The sequence below is a fragment of the Brachypodium distachyon genome, chromosome 1, assembly GCF_000005505.3.
Source record: "Brachypodium distachyon strain Bd21 chromosome 1, Brachypodium_distachyon_v3.0, whole genome shotgun sequence".
Classification (NCBI taxonomy): Eukaryota; Viridiplantae; Streptophyta; class Magnoliopsida; order Poales; family Poaceae; genus Brachypodium; species Brachypodium distachyon.
This window is the reverse complement of record NC_016131.3, coordinates 18,443,702-18,461,326: the sequence shown is the minus strand read 5'-3', so window position 1 is coordinate 18,461,326 and position 17,625 is coordinate 18,443,702. Positions and strand designations below refer to the sequence as shown.

At 43.8% G+C, this 17,625-nt stretch overlaps 2 protein-coding genes across 2 annotated transcripts; both read left to right on the top strand.

Annotated features, from left to right (window-relative positions):
* The first annotated feature begins 3,373 nt into the window (after nt 1–3,373).
* Nucleotides 3,374–7,567, top strand: LOC100837737 (mitotic checkpoint protein BUB3.2). Its single transcript, XM_024460915.1, has 9 exons — nt 3,374–3,618; nt 3,728–3,858; nt 4,216–4,298; nt 5,190–5,450; nt 6,286–6,361; nt 6,575–6,655; nt 6,776–6,854; nt 6,960–7,060; nt 7,154–7,567. Exons 1-9 carry the CDS (start codon nt 3,451–3,453, stop codon nt 7,245–7,247), a joined length of 1,074 nt encoding a protein of 357 aa, XP_024316683.1. The 5' UTR covers nt 3,374–3,450; the 3' UTR covers nt 7,248–7,567.
* Nucleotides 7,568–12,360: 4,793 nt separating this feature from the next.
* Nucleotides 12,361–13,559, top strand: LOC100837436 (zinc finger protein 36). Its single transcript, XM_003559971.3, has one exon. It carries the CDS (start codon nt 12,490–12,492, stop codon nt 13,222–13,224), a length of 735 nt encoding a protein of 244 aa, XP_003560019.1. The 5' UTR covers nt 12,361–12,489; the 3' UTR covers nt 13,225–13,559.
* Nucleotides 13,560–17,625: the final 4,066 nt, after the last annotated feature.

The window sequence follows — 17,625 nt, the reverse complement described above, 5'->3', positions numbered from 1 at the left end:
TTCCTGAAAGCCCTAATTTCAGGTAAGCCAAAAGTGATCCTTAATACCCCTTGCAAAGAAAACCTATACTTCAATCCATAATAAATGTCGTTGATTTAGTGAAGTAATAAATTTGTTTTAAGATTAGGCTAATCGTTTTTGCGCTTAATTTAATGCAATAAAAATCAGGGCTAATAATAATGCCATGAGACCTCATTAGTTGTGCCACCAGCCGGCCACTAATCTCTCACTAACAAAGCTCTACTTAAAAATACCTAGAAGCAAACCAGACACTAAATTAAAAATCTTAGTAGTGATTTTATTTCAGTTTCTAGAGATGCATATATCTATGTCATTAAAACTTCCCCGATAGTTAATTGTTTGCTATAGTACGTAGCAACAACGTGCAGTCCTGTATGATTTCGTATTACGTGGCGTTGATTTATCTAAGACCCCAAATAAACATTCTTGTCAACATGCTTATTGTGTGCACTTGTAGTGATCACTGATGCATTTAATTGGTAATCTTACCTTTTTGGAGCCATATAATTTTGTTTAGAGCCTTCACGACAATTGTGCACATGCTGATGCTAGTAACTACAGTCAGTAACCTATTGATCAGTTCGGCACCTCATTGAACATCATAGCTGTTTTACTTCTTTTTGAAAGGATTTCTACGTGAACCTATCAGGATTGTGCAGACAGCCGGGAACGCTCTCCGAATTCAGGGTTCCAATCATCTATGCACTAGCTAGAAGCTTCCCAAAACATGTCGTACTACCAAAGATTTGCGGTAATTTATTTGGAGGAAATTCTGGAAACAAAATATAGAAACGGGCAGGTTATATATCCCATTAGACAATAGTAATAATTATTGCTAAATAAATCTATATCGAATATTTCTTTAGAAAAAATGGCATTTTGAGATGGACAGCTGAAGCTTGACCATCAGCAGTCGGCACGGTACGCGAACCACACGCGCACATTGAAAGAGAGACAAACCGGATGGTTCCTTACCCACCATATCGCTTTCTACTGGCAAAAAAAATAATGTTCCAACTGGCAACAACGGCACAACAACGAAAATTTGCTCATTTAAAAATGGAGAACCAATGCTAGAGATGATTGACACCACCATGCACCAGAATTCTCGAGATATCACCCTAAAAAAGAGCATGAATCCTCGAGATATTTTATAGTAGAGATATTATTTCAGAAAACTTAAGGTAGTCCGTACATAGCGCGCCAACTTTCGTGGACAAGTGCTTTAAAAAAAAAAACGTCATGGGGAACTAGAGTTTCAGGCGCCACTACTGTTTGTCCTTTGTTGTGCAAGTTGAGGTTGGTGAGATCCTTGTATGACTATGAGAGGTTTTGGATGCAGATTTGTTTTGAGGGAATTTTGGATGCAGCTATACTGGAGTGCTGCATCGTTGGTTGGAGCCTCTAGCTTTATCGTTTTATTTTTTGAGTGTAATCTTGATTATTCGTTTTGTCTAGCTGTCCCCGTATTTTTCTTGTTTATCCCGTTGTTTTTGTTGATATTGTATACTCCTATTAGATACATAATGCTAGATAAATCTTTTGAATTAGTAACGTGTTATCCTCTGAATTTGTGTGTTTTTCCTGTGGTACCGCTGCACATTTAATGGTTTACCAAGTTTGGCTGTCTTTTTAGTAACTTGCATCAATTATCTATCTCTTGTGTGCTTAATGTTTGTGTTAAGTTAAAGGTCTGAGCAGTTTCAAAAAGAAAAATCCTCTGGCATGCATCAATCCATGCATATAACCACCAATATTAAGTATCATGTCTATACAAGGAAAAAGAATGCAAAATTAGAGGAACTATACAATCATGCGCCACATAATCTGTTGTTGATACGTCACCCATACTCCAATAACGAGTGAACAAATCCTATGGTATTGTCTCCAACCCGTTGCACCCGGCAATAAAAGAATATACTGCCTCCACTAATTGAAGTGGGCACCAGGTAAGGATGAATCCAACTAGTAATTGCTATCTCCGTTCCTTCAAATAGGGTGCATTTTGTTTTCTTTGACTGAGCCTTTTGACCAAGGATTACCCATCGACATCTGACTTATGTGATACAAATCATAACCATAAACAAGTAATTTTTAATACGAATGCAATGATATCAATTTTATTTCAAAATAAATATATTAATAGACTAATTTATGATCAAAAGCTCGGTTAAAGGAAATAAAATACGTCATAATTTAATAACAAAGGGAGTAGATGAATAGCATGCAAAAAAATTGAAACTTTCCACCTATCAAAAACTATATCATTTTCACACTGCTACCTCTTGACAACATACAACACATACACCAACATCTTTAAAAAAACATACACCAACAAGAATAAGGCCTTTAAATATTTATTTACCCTCTCGGGCCAGTTTTTGAACATATTTGAGACACTAATAGGTGGCAGTAGATTGAACACATCAAGGATCGCGTGCCACACCAGGCTGGCAAAGGCACGAGCAACATGTTTTGAGAAAAACAAATTATAGGATGCGAACGTTGCACGACTGAGGGATCAAGTGTATGTGATTTCGAGTTTAGGGACCATATATGGGAGGAACTTGACGCCATCATGGTATCCGCCGTGGAAAATTATGAGGAAAATCTCGTCACATGAAGTCAAAACCGTTCAAATCCGAAAGAAGAACCAAAAATATCCGGTTTTATCAACTGAGGGACTAAATATATACGATTTTGAGTTGAGTGATCATTTCTGCACTTTGCTGGCAACCAAGAGACCAAAATATACTTTTCTCTAAGTAAAACTGAGAAACGGTGATTTTTTGTGCCCCAAACATACAATGTGGTTTCATGACGTTTATTTGTTGAATAAATTCTGATCAGTCAGTACTCATCCAAGGGATGAAACAATGAGTGTATTTCAGCTGGGCCAGCAAGAGGAAAAGACAAGATCTGGAAAAAAAAGGACATTCCTGCTCAAAACTAAATTTTGCACTTGGATTCGACGCGTTGCTATGCAATGTTGCGAATAGGAAAATAAATTCCGGAGAATCTAAGCAGATTCCTGCAGGATTTCCAATTCTAATTCCTTTTAACTCTCTTTTTTAGCACAATTGCTTGTTTTTTTTAGAATAGCACAATTCCTTTCTATAACTCCTTTATTCAAAACGGGCCTGAATCCACTTCGTCGAGCCTGGGTTTACATTAGCGAAGAAGTCGAATCGGCCCGTGCACCAAGCCCGAAGACCTAAAGCCCAATTGTTGAAAAATCCAGGCCCGTATGAGTCAATGACGGAGAAAGGCCGAAACCGTGCCCCTGATAAAAAATACCCGCCCTTCTCCACTGCTCGGACGTTGCGTATTCAAATTTCGAACCCCTCAGCATCCTACCTACCTCGACGAAACCCCCTGCACCTTGGCCAGGGGTCAGTACCACCACCGCCTCCTCCTCCTGGCACCACCATGAGTGCCCTCGGAACCAGCAAGCCGCCGGTACCCGTCCCTTCCGGCGACGGTGGCGGCGACCGCGTCAGGTTGGGTAGGGAGCTGTCGCACCCGCCAAGGGATGGCGTCTCCAACCTCTGCTTCTCGAGGCACAGCAATCGCCTCCTTGTCTCATCATGGGATAAGGTGAGTCACGCCTCCCAATTGTTTGAGGAAACGAAACCCTAACTGCTCGGTTTGATCCGTTGGTTTCGATGGGGGCTTGGTTGTGCGTGTGTGTGTTCTCTACCCCCAGTCGGTGCGGTTCTTCGACGTCGAGGCCAACCAGATGATAGCGGTGTTCTCGCACAAGCGGCCCGTGCTCGACTGCTGCTTCCATGATGATCAGTCGGGGTTTAGTGCCTGCAGCGACCGTGTCGTGCGGAGGTGATAGCGATCACCTACTCACCTTCTCGTCCCGTTTGATTGGTATTTTGCTGAGCGATTCTGTTGGAATGATTGTGCACGCAGCATAGTTTATTTGTACCACAGTCCTGACTCCTGAATAGACTCACAGATTCCACCACGTGCATTTGTGATGAAATTGGGTAACTAGTGAGTAGGGAGAGAATTTTAGTGGATTTTGGGTCCAATGATCAGTAACCTACAAACAGCATCGTACTGATTCAGAAGAATTAACTCAATTTTGGTTCGTGTCTGGTCAGATTATTCATAGAAATTGAAGCGAAACTGATGGATGGTATATTTTGGAACTGTTATGTTTGATACAAATGTATATTGCAGGTTGTCCTTAGATTCTAAAAAAAGTTTTCGCTTGGGAATCCATGATGCTCCAGTTAGCTGTGTGGAGTACTCCTGCGTTGCAGGTACTTGCTTAATTTCTTTAGCATGTTCGCTTTTGCGGACAAGTGCTATTGCTCATTGTGCTGTCAAACTTAAGTTTCTGGAGAGCATTGCTAGTTTATCAAAGTCGTGTTCATGTCTCATGAGACTGGTTAAGTTAAGAGCCTTGTCAATCTGACCGCAACTTATAATAGTTTTGAGAGAAAACAAATTATAATAGTTCAACAGAACAGCTTTGTTAGTTGAGTTTGTGCTTTAGTTCTTCCTGTTGTTGGGGCAATCCTATCCTAAAAAGCTTCATGTAAGTCTAACTGTGTTCAGTCACTGTAATACAAGAATTGAAATTGTTTGGCCTTTTTACTCATCGGTTTGGTCCTTTTGGACTTATTTGTGATATCCATCGTTTGAATTCGTTGCTTAATTCTTTGTATGGTTTATCTGCTCACCATTCAATAGTTGTTGTCCTTAGAGGCTGCAATAGTTTGAAACTTGCCGTGTTTGGCTAAATGAATTTAATCTTTGTTGTCTCAACATTCGACAATATCGTGAGGTTACAAGTCTACATCTCTGGAAACATCCAAATCATGGGATCTAAATTTATTCTGCTAGCATCTATAGTACTACTGCATTTGACCCAAAAACTTTGTGAATACTAGTAGTCTACAGCTCGGAACTGATAAGCTGATGTCTTATACTAGTAGTATCACAATCAGTCAATTACTAGATGAGATTATTCCGAGAAATATAGGATAGGTAAACAGTTCACCCTACTAGACAGTCTAGACATTTCAGTAAAACATCAGTTACAGGTGCTCTCTGGCATTTTCCTGTAGAATCATAAGTTACTGATAAAGTATTCTCCATATAATTTATCACTTATTAAGAATAATGGCGAACAATATCTTATATTTCAGGGCAAGTAATCTCTGGAGGCTGGGATAATACTATAAAGTGTTGGGACCCAAAATCTGGGCCAGGGCAAGCACTTGTTGGGACACATAACCAACCTGAACGTGTATACTCACTTTCAATAGAAGGATATAAGTTGGTTGTTGCAACAGCAGGAAGGCATGTGAATGTTTATGATTTACGCAATATGTCTGAACCAGAGCAGCAAAGGGAGTCTCCACTACAACATCAAACTCGCTGTGTTGAGTGTTATCCAAATGGAACTGGTAAGACATTGTTACTCTTGATAATTCTTCTAAGATGCATTAATCAATTTTTCAATTCTGCATTATTTTAACCTTATTTTTTGTGATTCGTCTAATACACAATTATGCTCACATTTCTTGTTTGATACTGAGAATCCTTCTTGTCCTTTTGGAAAGGTGCCCTGAAGACTGTTCTCTACTGTTTCTTGAATCTTATAATAAGTTGGTACATGGTTTGTTGTTCCTATTGTTCTCATGTTGGTGTATGATCAATAGTTAAAATAAAGATATATTGCTTGAAATTTCATTCAACCATGTGGACATGGTCCTGATTTGTGTGTAGCAGTATAGGTAATTTTAGCTTATGTTTAGATTTTTTGAAATACATACAACAATGTTAGTGTCTTACGTGCTCCATTGCCTCTTCTTAATTTAAACGCTGATTGCCAAGTCACGATTAGAATTTCAGATTGAGTTTTAAAATTTGAAAGGTTCAAGGGTGTACAATAGTTTTCCAAACAAGGGTGTACAATACCTATGAGTGCCTAAACAATATGATCTTTGAATCAACTATTGAAAGTGTAATAACAGGTCAACCGGTAGGGAAAGTTACCCATGGGAAACATTACCAAAGCAATCAATATTTTATTTGAATTAGAAAATAATACACCTGCAAACTAGCTGCAGTAAGAATCATTGTCTTGAACTCTAGTCTATATGTGCGTATTATCTCATTTATTTCTTAGGCTTATTTACATCAGGCAAAGTGTCATTTGAAGGTTTAATTTTAAGTTTCACTAGTGTATATGCTATCGTTTATTGACTTGACTCCCCCCTCGTTGCTATTTTTAAATAGGCTTTGCTTTGGGTTCTGTTGAGGGGAAAATTGCAATGGAATTCTTTGACCAATCTGAGTCTGCACTCTCTAAGAGGTATGCGTCTATGCTGTAAATTAAAAGGGAGTCACCTTTACTAAATCTGAGTATTTTACTTAAACTAACGGTATTGGTGTTGTTGTGTAATTGTCTCTGAAATCTACAAGTTTACTTCCGTTCCATCTCTTTCTTTTTTTGACGTCAAGTTCCATCTCTTTCTAAAAAAAGGTGTTCCATCTTCACATGTAGCTACATGTTTATTTCCATCAGCTATGTTTTCAAATGCCATCGATTGACTGAGGGCGGAAGAAGGGTTGCATATCCTGTCAATACAAGTACATTCCACCCAGTGTAAAATTCCACACGTCCCTTTCATGCTCACAGTGCTACCAACTTTCAGTTTCCTTATTGGACTCTTCTAACATATGCAGCTTTTTTCCTCAAAACAAACAAACAAACAAACATATGCAGCTTTGGAACATTTGCTACCGGTGGATGTGATGGATTTGTGAACGTTTGGGACGGAAGTTGGAAAAGGAGACTTATTCAGGTTTACTACCCCGCAATTTATCCGGCAAAATAACTATTTCCAACTCTATACAAGGAGTTCAGGATTCAGGGTATCTGAAAATTGCTCTGTTAATGTCGACTGCAGTACCCCAGGTACCCGACTAGCATTGCTGCTCTGTCTTTCAACAGGGATGGCAGTCTGCTCGCTGTTGCATCCAGTTACACTTACGAGATGGGAGAAAGGCCGTAAGACCAAAAAAATTCTTTGACCTAGCAACATTTCGTCTGTTATAGAACCACTGAACTGCTAAGTTGAGCATCTATTTTGCATTTTTGCAGCCATGAGCCTGATACGATTTTTATTCGGGATGTCAACGATGTGGAAATAAGGCCAAGGCCGCGGGCCAACACGATTCCTGCACTACCACAGTAGCATCGCCATCAGTTTGATAGGAGGCACTGCCTAGCGAGGTCCGTTTTCTTCACCAGGTTGCCTGCTCCGTCCTTGGTAGTATGAGGCGTACGTACTCACTCAGTTTTAGCTGAAGCTGTACATTCTGTTGCCTGATTGAAACCTCGGCTATGCTCCGTTACACAGGTACAGTATTACTTGCGGTACATTAGTAGCTTAGTTATACAGCCTATGAGCATGCCAAAGAAAACTGTAGTTCTGGGAGGGTTAAATCATCACTGTAATTAGCATTTGCGTACCGAAGATGCAAAGTCCTAATCTCTCGGCACATATGAACTTAACTGTGTTCACCCTGGCATGTTTGACTCCAATCCAATCATTCTAGCTAGCTTCCTGTCAAGTATACTAAAAGAAATCAGCTCATTTATGACGGATCTTACTGGATCGAACATACTGGATGTATATTAGTATCATAATCCCCAACAACATAGGTTGACAGTGACTCGTGGGGATTATTCTCCGCGGGAACGATTAGGGGAGCACTGTGCGGATCTGTTCCCCGACCAAGCGCACTTAGGCGTTTGTAATCGAGCATGTGGGCTCGATCCTGAGCTAATTAAGGCCACAGCTCATGCTGCTTCCCATTTGACATTAGATACTAGTATCCTTCTCCCGCATCCGCACGTCGAGAGTGAGTGGCACAGCTGCAGCTAGCAATGAGTGAATTACTAGTATATGAGTATATGCCTGCGTCGATCTGCTTCTTTTTGTGCGTGTGGTGTATATACTGGTGTGCGTGTATTATTGGCCAAGTGATCACTGATCAGCGATACTATGTACTGGTGCGCAACTAAGCGAGTAGCTAATTATTGGGGCCTCATCAGTTACAGACCGTCGCTGGGTTGCATATATGAACGAGCACTCCACCGCACGGTCGTCCGCAGGGTACCCAACTGCCTCTTTGTTCACACGTTGCTTCACGTTTCTTTCTCAAATTGGCCCAAATGTTTTGTATAGGCTACTAAGCTTGATACGATCTTTCATTGCTGAGGATTTGTATGAACATACGCTGTGGTGTTTGCAACACATACTACGACTCACTAGAATACACCAAGGTCTTAGACAAATTGGATATCACGGTTCGATCGAGATCGCTCGAGTTTAAAAGCGGTTGGTGCAATGGTGGGTCGATTGTGGCGGGGGTTCTTGACAATAATTGGAACAGATCCAAGCAGATATCACACCTTTAATATTGGAAGATAATTTTTCTACACGTGCGGTGGACTAGGTAACATTGCCCAGGAAATGCTGTTGATCGTGCTCATGTTGGGATAAAAAGTATTCCTGAGAACCATTGCCAGGTCGTGGAAGCCCAACGACACCGCACTCTTCTGGAACTTGTTATCGACGTCGTCAAGTTTGTTTCAACATATATAACGTGCGTGCGAAATGTAATTCTTCGTTCTTTGGAACTAATTTTTCAGCAAGCGCACTTATCGGTGCATGCACTCTTGCATGTCTGCTGTTGACAAGCGTCGACATGTAAACCAACGGCAGTTGAACTACTGAACTGCGTGGCAAGTGAACTGTGGAACTCTTATTTCGGGGTTAAATATACAAGTTGTTACTTGTTACTCCCTCCGTGCTGAAAAGATTGGCGCGGTGGCTATTTTGTAAAAACACCCCAGCTTTTGTTTGTATCAAACCGTACTCCACCTCTTCAAATACGAGCAACTGCCTTAAAAAAAACAGAAACCCCTTCGTCTCCTCAACCTCCCTCTCGTCGGCCTAAAGAAAAAGCCTCCCCCTCGTCTCCTGGCAACTTCCTCCCCTCCCCTCTGTGTAGTGCTCTGCCGTGGTTTCCTCCATCTCCAAGAAAGCGATGGATCCAGGGACGGCGATGTGGGATACAGAGGCAGAGAGGCCGGATCCCAGGGAGGCGACGTGGGATCCGGACCGCACCACCGCGCCATGGCCTGGCGACGCCGCTCAGCCACCTCCTCGCCGCCGCGGCGCCCCCCCCCCCCCCCCCGACCCCACCATCGAAACCGCCCTAACGCTGCCCGCCTTCGCGCCCCACTGCGGTGGCCTCTGTCCATGGTTTCTGTGCCCCTTTTGCTGGAGGATCCGGTCAGGGATTTGGAATTCGATCCGGGATTTGGGATTTGATCTGGGATTTGGAATTTGATCTGGGATTGTTGGTGCTTGTAATTTCAGATTGCTGGGTGTAATTGTAATATTCTGAAAATTGGAGGACTTAATTGTAAAGTTGTCTTGTGAATGAGGCCGCGCCAATCTTTTCGACATGGAGGGAGTACTTTGTTAGTGAGAGTAATTTCTCTGTCCTGTTAGTTTACAAGAGGGAAACTTAACATATCACGGATGCAGATCATCGTAGACAATATCCCAATCGAAGTGTACCGAAACAAATCAAAACCAATAAGGTTCACTAGTGCACCGAAACATATCACTGATGAATCTCATATGTATCTAAACATATCTGAATCGACAGATCTTCATAAATGTATTTAAGATGCCAACACCTATAGATCTCGTACTTATAGCAAAACAAATCACAGCCGATAAATTTTATAATTATACCATAAACATCAACCATCTGCCCATTGATACTGTGGATCCTTCTATTTTAGTGAAGGACAAAAGATCTTTTTTTTCGTAACAATTACCTGAACATTCTACGGGTTGTAGGGAACCGTCAGGAGGCACAAGACGTACCGTGGAGCAGAGAGTGGAGCAGGCAGTTGCCCGGTGTTTTAACAGGTTAACGCTCGCTAGCTGCGTTAATATTCGTGCGCAGAAATATACGTCTTACACATAAAAACGTAGGGAGTACGAATTAACAGCCTCATCTGGCGCTTGACGCTAGCAGCCTCGATCATAATTATAAGTGGCTAGCTCTCTGTCTAAACTCCAATTCCGTATAGCATACTCAGCAGATGGCCAGTTTGTGATCCAGGATACCGGATAATTTGTTGTACAAACAATATTGGCCCTCCGAGGTGAAGCCTAATTAAGTAATCTCACGATAGGAACCAAAGTCTGAGTCTCTGTAGCTTGTGATCAGTGGTGAGATCGCCACGGTGCCGTACATACATGGAGCTTCGTCGCCGACACGGCCCTGGCGAAAGCTATCGTGGCAGGTGAGGTGTCTCTCCCCACGCAGCACCTGGAGCGCCCACGTCCAATAACGTGCCTGCTCTCCGATTAGCTACCACTCCACCACGTCACTGCCACACGGAGCCTACGCGGCTGGGAAGCTACAATATTTTGTGACTTCTGTCACTGTCTTTGATAGTTGATCGCCCGCTACACCCTGCGCCGCTCGTGGCATTTCCGGCCGTTCACCGCGTGGCAATTGTTGGTCGGCAATCCGCGGGCGAGGGAGAGATCGAGAGACTAGGAAACTGCATGCCCCATGAGTGACCTGCTGTGTCACTGCTCCAGTCGCGCCCTCCCTCGTGGCCTTATCATGCTGTTCAATTCGGACATCTCCAATACTCAATTGCCAATAAAACATGCCATTTGTCGTTTCGGCTAGTGTTCGGACAACTTAACAAGTGTCAATTTACCACATCTTTAATAGACACATGCTAAATGTCCATCTTATAAATTGCTCACACCCAATTTTTCAATCAACTATATAATCAAATAACTATGTGTTATATCTTCAATTCAAAGAGAAATAGTAGAGTGCAAATTAATTGAAATTACATTGTTCAAATATCTAGAATGGCAAGACCGAGCGGTTGGCAAGTTGAACATGGCGGCTCTCATGCGCTGCAGCAGGTCGTGGAGGGTGCAGCGGCGGCGGCACGGGAGTAGCAGCAGCCGCTGTTCCGGCGGTTTGCTCCGCAGCATGCAGTGGCACATCGTTGCACCTGTTTCCGGCTTGCAAGGATGATTGTGCGGCGCGAGCGGTGGAGATGGAGGGGAGACGCCACGTGGCAGAGAGGCGATGGCCTAGCGGGGGACGGTGAAACGCTGACGCCAGCAATTGGCGGAGGGGAGGAGGAGCGGCGCAGGAGCGGAAACTTAAAGGGAGGCGCAAGAACAGGACAAAAGGAGCCGTGCCGGAGAGGAGGTAGAAAAAATATCTATAACCAAATCGCTGATGTAGCGTGTGTCCGCGGGTAGTGCTCGACCGGCTTGCCAAATCAATGCCATGGACTGCAACAGAACCATTTCAGACTTGAGGACGATTCTTGAGTTTAACTTTTAAAATATAGAAAACTGGAACTTAACTGTTCCATGAAATGCAACAGAACCGTTTCAGACTTGAGGATGATTCTTGAGTTTACTTTCTAAAATATAACCGTTCCATTTTTTTAAGAAACAGTAGATCAATGATCGACTGCAAATAAAACCATTTCACTCCATTCCGCAGGTACGAAACGCTAGCAGAAGTTAGGATATGCTGATATGCGCATGTATACATCTTCGAGGGGGCAAAATCTCGGATGCACGTAACCGTTATGCATTGCACCTATAGTGAGTGTGCAGTTGCGTTTTGTTTTAGGAAATATGCAGCATTTATTACTCGAGGCGAGGAGCGACTTCTTACGCATATCCATCCTTTTTGTCGGTTTACTTATGGGAAATTAAATGACAAGATTGAGCCGTCCATAGGATAAATAAATCTGTTCTCGCAGGCAAAAGGTTTCTCCTCCATCAATGCAGGGCATATCTTCTCCGAAAAGCAAAAAGCAGCACGTGTTACGTACGTGCCACAAATACAACCATGTCACGAGAAAAGCATATATCCTTCGCCAAAGGCAAGAAAACGAAGGGCTCGGATGGCAGGATCGCGGTGGCCAGCACCTCTCCGCACCGTCGGATCGCCCTGATCCCACACGCCAATGACTTGACCGCCAAGTCAGACGCACACAAAGCATGGCCGCTGCTTACGTCAGCGAGGGTAGGGCCCACGCTTACCGGCTGCCGCCCTATCGCCCCGCCGCCTGCCTAGCCAAAGCTACAGTGCCACACCACAGCCCCCGGAGTCCGCACTACTCTCACTTCCCACCACCACCACCACCCCCCCCCCCACCCCCGGCGCCGCTAAACGCTATATAACGCCGACCCAGCCCACGCCTCCTCCCTCGTTCCCCCTCTCTCTCGCGCACAGCACAGCGCACACACCACCCACCACTCTCCCTCTTCCTACTTGTCCACCTCTCTCTGACTCTCTCTGTTGCGTTGCAATCTGCTCTCTCCCTGGTCAACCCCCTTGCCGCGCGTCGGGATGGATCCGTCCGCCGCCGTGTCCGTGTTGTCGATCGTCGAGGAGGCGGCGTCCCGCGGGAAGTCGCCCGTGCCGCCGCCGCCGTCCCCGCCTAGGATGGACTCGTGGGGCGCTCGTGGGGGCCGCGGATCCAGGCGCCGCGGACCCGGGAGCGGGAGCGGAAGCTTGGGCGGCGGCGGCGCCGAGTCCGAGGAGGAGTACCTCGCGCTCTGCCTCCTCATGCTCGCGCGCGGCGTCCGCGGCGACGGCGATGGCGACGTCAAGGGCGCGGGCGCGGCGGCTGGGGCGGCGGCGACGAAGGGGTACGAGTGCTCGGTGTGCGGCAAGGTGTACGCGTCCTACCAGGCGCTGGGCGGGCACAAGACGAGCCACCGCAAGCCGCCAGCGCCAGCGCCAGCGGCGTCCGAGGAGGCGTCCGGCGGTGCCGCCGTCGCCGCCGCCGCCGCCGAGGCCAAGGTGCACCGCTGCTCGCTCTGCCTCCGCACGTTCCCGTCGGGGCAGGCGCTGGGCGGGCACAAGCGCCTGCACTACGAGGGCGGCTCCGCTGCAGGCGACGGGACCAAGGAGGGCGCCGGCGTCAAGGCGAAGGCCGCGGCCGCGTTGCTGAGGGACTTCGACCTGAACCTGCCCGCGGCCGCGCCGAGTACTACTGCCGGCGGCGACGACGCCGAGGCCGAGAGCGCGCCCCCGGAGGCCAAACGGGCGCGGCTACAGGTGCTTCTAGCTGCAGTCTGATCAGTGGCGGCGGCGGCGCGATTAAGGTTTTTGCTTCTCTTTAATTAGGAGCGATTTCGCTCTAGGTTTTGGTTGCCAATTGGTTGGTTGGTTAATGGATTGCTTCATTCGAGTCGGAATTGTGAGATGGGATCAAAGGATAGGTGTTGATATGGTAAGCATTGGCGCTGGCGTGGCTGGGTGGTATACCAAATTTTACCTGTCCATGTGTTTGACTCTGGCCGTTGGATTAACAATCCGACGGCTAGCTGGGATAGGACTTGCTTTCTTCTGTAAGTCTTGTTTAGACCCTTGGTCAAAACTATATGAAGAAACTTTTGGCTTACCTTTTTCAACTTCGTCTGATCGTGTCGTATCTTGGTTCGGAAGTGAAACCCAAGACATCTGCGGCTAGCTTTGCAGGACTTCACGATATAGAAAATCAAGGAAAGTAACGTGATCTTTGCTGGTTCTTCACTATTTCATTATCGGCCATGGAGTGTCGTCCTAATTAACACTGCAAGCAATACAAACATGTGGCTGTTAATATATTCTCGAGTGTTCTTACATGGAGAGGGGCGTGGACGCCGCTTTGACCTCTTAAACTTAGGATCGAAGGTTACACGGACTAGCTCGGCCGTAATTAAACCTTAATTGTTCCAACAAGTGTAACTACCATCAAAAACTCAATTACGCTTCAGCTTCAAAACAAAACAGAACAAAAGTCAACTATATGGTTCAATTGCAAAAATTAACCCGTAGGACGATCAAAAGCTTAATTACGCTTCAGTTTCAAAACAACAGAACAAAAGTCAACTGTATGGTTCGATTGGAAAAATTAACCTGTAGGGTCTGCGAGAGCTTGTCGTGGTTAGTTTCAATAAAGTACAAGACTAATTCCACACAGGAGAGGGGTGAAAGTGGCCTTTGTTGCACATGGAAGCTTCTTCGATCCAGCTCCCATCCATCTTAAAATACATTATACTCCTATATTAGGACTTGTGGCCAGGACTTATAAGCACACTGATCTAACCTTAGTTAATATACTTACAGCAAGTAAAATTGCATACATCGATCTCCCATTTCGACATGTGTATATACGAGTATGTGTGCCTGATTGCTGACAGCGAACTCTGGATATGGATTAAGAGAAAAGCAACTAGTAATATAATCAACAATCACAAAATATATTGTTAAGTACTTGTATAGTTCTGAGAATATATATAGCTAGAACCGAGAGGTCACGTCGTGCCGATCAAATGATGTACGTACGTACGTGCGTGACCGGGGCCGGGGTGTCGTTGTCGAGATATATGGAGCCATGAGAATGAGAGAGATGCATGCATGCCCGGGCTCTAGAAGGCAGGCCAGCGACGCGGCGCCTTCGGCCAACGCGTGGAGTCGGAGCTGCCGACCGCGGGCGTCATGAGCGCTACGAGCTCGTTGCCTTGCTTGCTTGACATATTTCTCCAACGATCGATCCAACGTTGTTTCAACGTACAACTCGAAAAGGGCAGCTAGCAGACAGTGAACTGGGGGACACTGATTTCGTAAAGCTGGCGGCCGGTCTTTCTACTGTAGTACGGAGTATGTAGGAAAAGAAATCACCGGTGTTCTGTCAAGCGCCGTGTTTTTAATTTCCAGCTACTTTTAACATTTGGTGATTTACTTAGCAGAATCGTAGCATCATAATTGCTTCATCTTATTTTAGAAAGATGTAATGTTTGGAAGATAAACAGAGAAAGAATACGATTTGGGTAGTAAAGCGGAAGATCAAATACATATTGGAAAATTAAAATTCACACTGCTAGTAAGATCCTCTGAAACTTTACATAATTGAAAGATTAGATTCGAGTCCATTTTGAGACCCACTTGTGACCCATTAGAGCAAGATATTTTTTTTAGAACACGTTAGAGAAATAATAAAGCTTAACAAGTAAGAAAAGAAACTCTTATCTTATGGGCCAATATTTCGGCCCAATCTTCTTTCTCCTGCCCATTTCAGCCAAGCTCTCAGCCCCAGCAAGCTCCCCTCGAAAAGAAAGAAAAAAGGCCCAGCAAGCAACTCCATAGATCATCATCTGACGCTGACTAATTGATTTCGTTTAGTGAGACCCACTTTCCTCAGTCTTTCATACTCGGTCTCTTCAACTGCAATGTCGAGAATGCGAGCGGCGTGCGTCCGTGCGACATCACCGTGCCATGGTCTCTTGTTGGAGGTATCTTTTTGGCTGGAAACCCTACCAGTACCAGCTAAGTTTGCCTCATCCAGTAGAGCTAATCTTTGTAGCCTCTCTGTGGACAGTATGAACTTCTTACAGTTTTGTAGGATAGAGTTCTTTCCTACAAATGTGTCTCTTTTGAATTAAAGGATTTTTTTAGCATTATAGTTTACTTCACTATAAGAAAACATTTGTTTGGTAGCTTCTACTACCTCTTTTCCTAAATATAATACTCCCTTCATTTGGGTTTATAAGGCTCGTATTGAAATTTGTGCCACACTTTGACCAACAATTATTCAAAATATATTTACTATATGTATATAAAAGTTATACCGTTAGAAAGAGTTTTTTAATACGAATCCGATAATATATCTTTTGTGCCGCAATAATCTCATATTACTAATGTAATTTTTTGTCAAAAGTTTGACATAAAATTCTGCGTGGGCTTTATAAACCCAAACGGAGGGAGTATGTTCTATATTTGTCCTATGTTAAAAAAAAAAGTTCGACCAAATTTAGGGGAAAATGTATTAATATCTACGATATCAATAAGTATATAGTAACTCAAAACTTCATGAAATTCATGTTATGGAACTCGAATACAGTTGAATTAGCTCTTCATGCAGTTGAAATATTGTTGACATTTTGTTTAAATTGCTAACCATATTATTTCCCTTTCGTTAACCATTTATGGATGTTGTTTGAGTTTCCTAAGAAAGTCCAACCAGAGGACACTCAACAATTATAATTCCCAACGTCAAGAGTGTGACATCCAACGCAAGCAAAACTGCAAGTTATCTGAGAGCCGATCAAAACCATGTGGCCTAGATAGCCTGTTTCATTCAAAGGATTGTTTGAATTAATTATGATGTGCAATTCTATTGCTATCTAACAGTTGAGAAAAGTTGACCTTCAATTCTAATACCTATAAATTCAAACTTGTTAGTATTAGAGAGAAAAAAAATGGAGGATTTATCCCTTAGGATTGATTCATATGTAATTTTTTTATTTTATTTGTAGGATTCTCATATGATGTTTTATAGAGTACTCCATCCCGAAAGAAAATTTTCGATGAGTTTAATCTCATGGATTTTTGTTGTTGCTTATATCATTTATATCTAAATAAGAGACCCCGACTACCTATTTCTCTCAACATCCAAACATGCCATCTCATTAGGCCCACATTCACTACTTATTTCTAATAACATGCAAGCATGTCACCTCAGGTTCACCTCATTAAACCATGCATGTCTTTTTTTAAACCATGCATGTATTTATTTACATTTTTTGCATTAATCAATCAATTCGAACTATACAACCTCATTCATGTATTATTTTTTGGGATTTTTTTCCTCTTTTGATACATCAATTTGTCATGTAAAACAAGAGCACCTTTACATTTTTTTCTCCATTAATTTTAAGCATACATTTATGTATTTGTTTTAAAACAGTTCCACAACAACTTGCTAGGCATCATCTAGTATACTTAATACATATGGCAACTATGAAGAGAAGTTATCTTTTAAGAAAAACGTCAGACATCTTTGCTTCGTAGATTTTTTCCGCGAATTAAAATATATCCCAAGACGTTTTTCCCGTGTAAATGTTTTTTGATATCTTATGAAGCAAAGCGTTTGACACTGGACCATGTGGACTGTATATGTGACCAACAGACCGGCCCGGCCCTGCTTAGCAGGCCTAGCCCGGGCCTGGCCCTCAAGTCCGGCTATATAGGGCCCCGGCCGGCCCCAAAACTCCTCCTCCAGGCCTAGGTGCGGCACCGAGCCCAGACGGGCCGGCACGGGCCTGTTAAGCCTGATGGGGCCAGCAAGGCCCTCAGGCCAAAGGTACAAAAAAATAGAAAATAAGTTGGATTTGGGCCAAAATTGGTTAAGTTGTAGGACCAAAACTGGTTGAGATGATGGGCGAAATGTAAAAAATGAGTTGGGTTGGGTTTCAAAAGTTGACGAATGGAGGAAATCTAAAAAAAAAAAGATAATCCTAAGGTTGAGGTGGAGGCCCGGGCATGGCACAGGCGGGCCAAGCTCGCTGGGCTTTCAGGCTTCGCCAGGAAGCACGGCCGATGGCACCTACAGTGGACTAATTACTTTCTGTTATTAGCGAAATTTGGTTTGAATACATGATCCTCAACGCTTGATGGCCCTCTTGATTTTATTCGTGATACAGGACTACGCGGAGT

Excerpts from the sequence above, each read along its gene's own strand:
- LOC100837436 (XM_003559971.3), top strand. The coding sequence starts at position 12,490 with ATGGATCCGTCCGCCGCCGTGTCCGTGTTGTCGATCGTCGAGGAGGCG.
- LOC100837737 (XM_024460915.1), top strand. The coding sequence starts at position 3,451 with ATGAGTGCCCTCGGAACCAGCAAGCCGCCGGTACCCGTCCCTTCCGGC. Across the intron at positions 3,859-4,215 it reads AGCGACCGTGTCGTGCGGAG|GTTGTCCTTAGATTCTAAAA; the intron begins GTGATAGCGATC and ends TGTATATTGCAG. Across the intron at positions 7,061-7,153 it reads TACGAGATGGGAGAAAGGCC|CCATGAGCCTGATACGATTT; the intron begins GTAAGACCAAAA and ends GCATTTTTGCAG.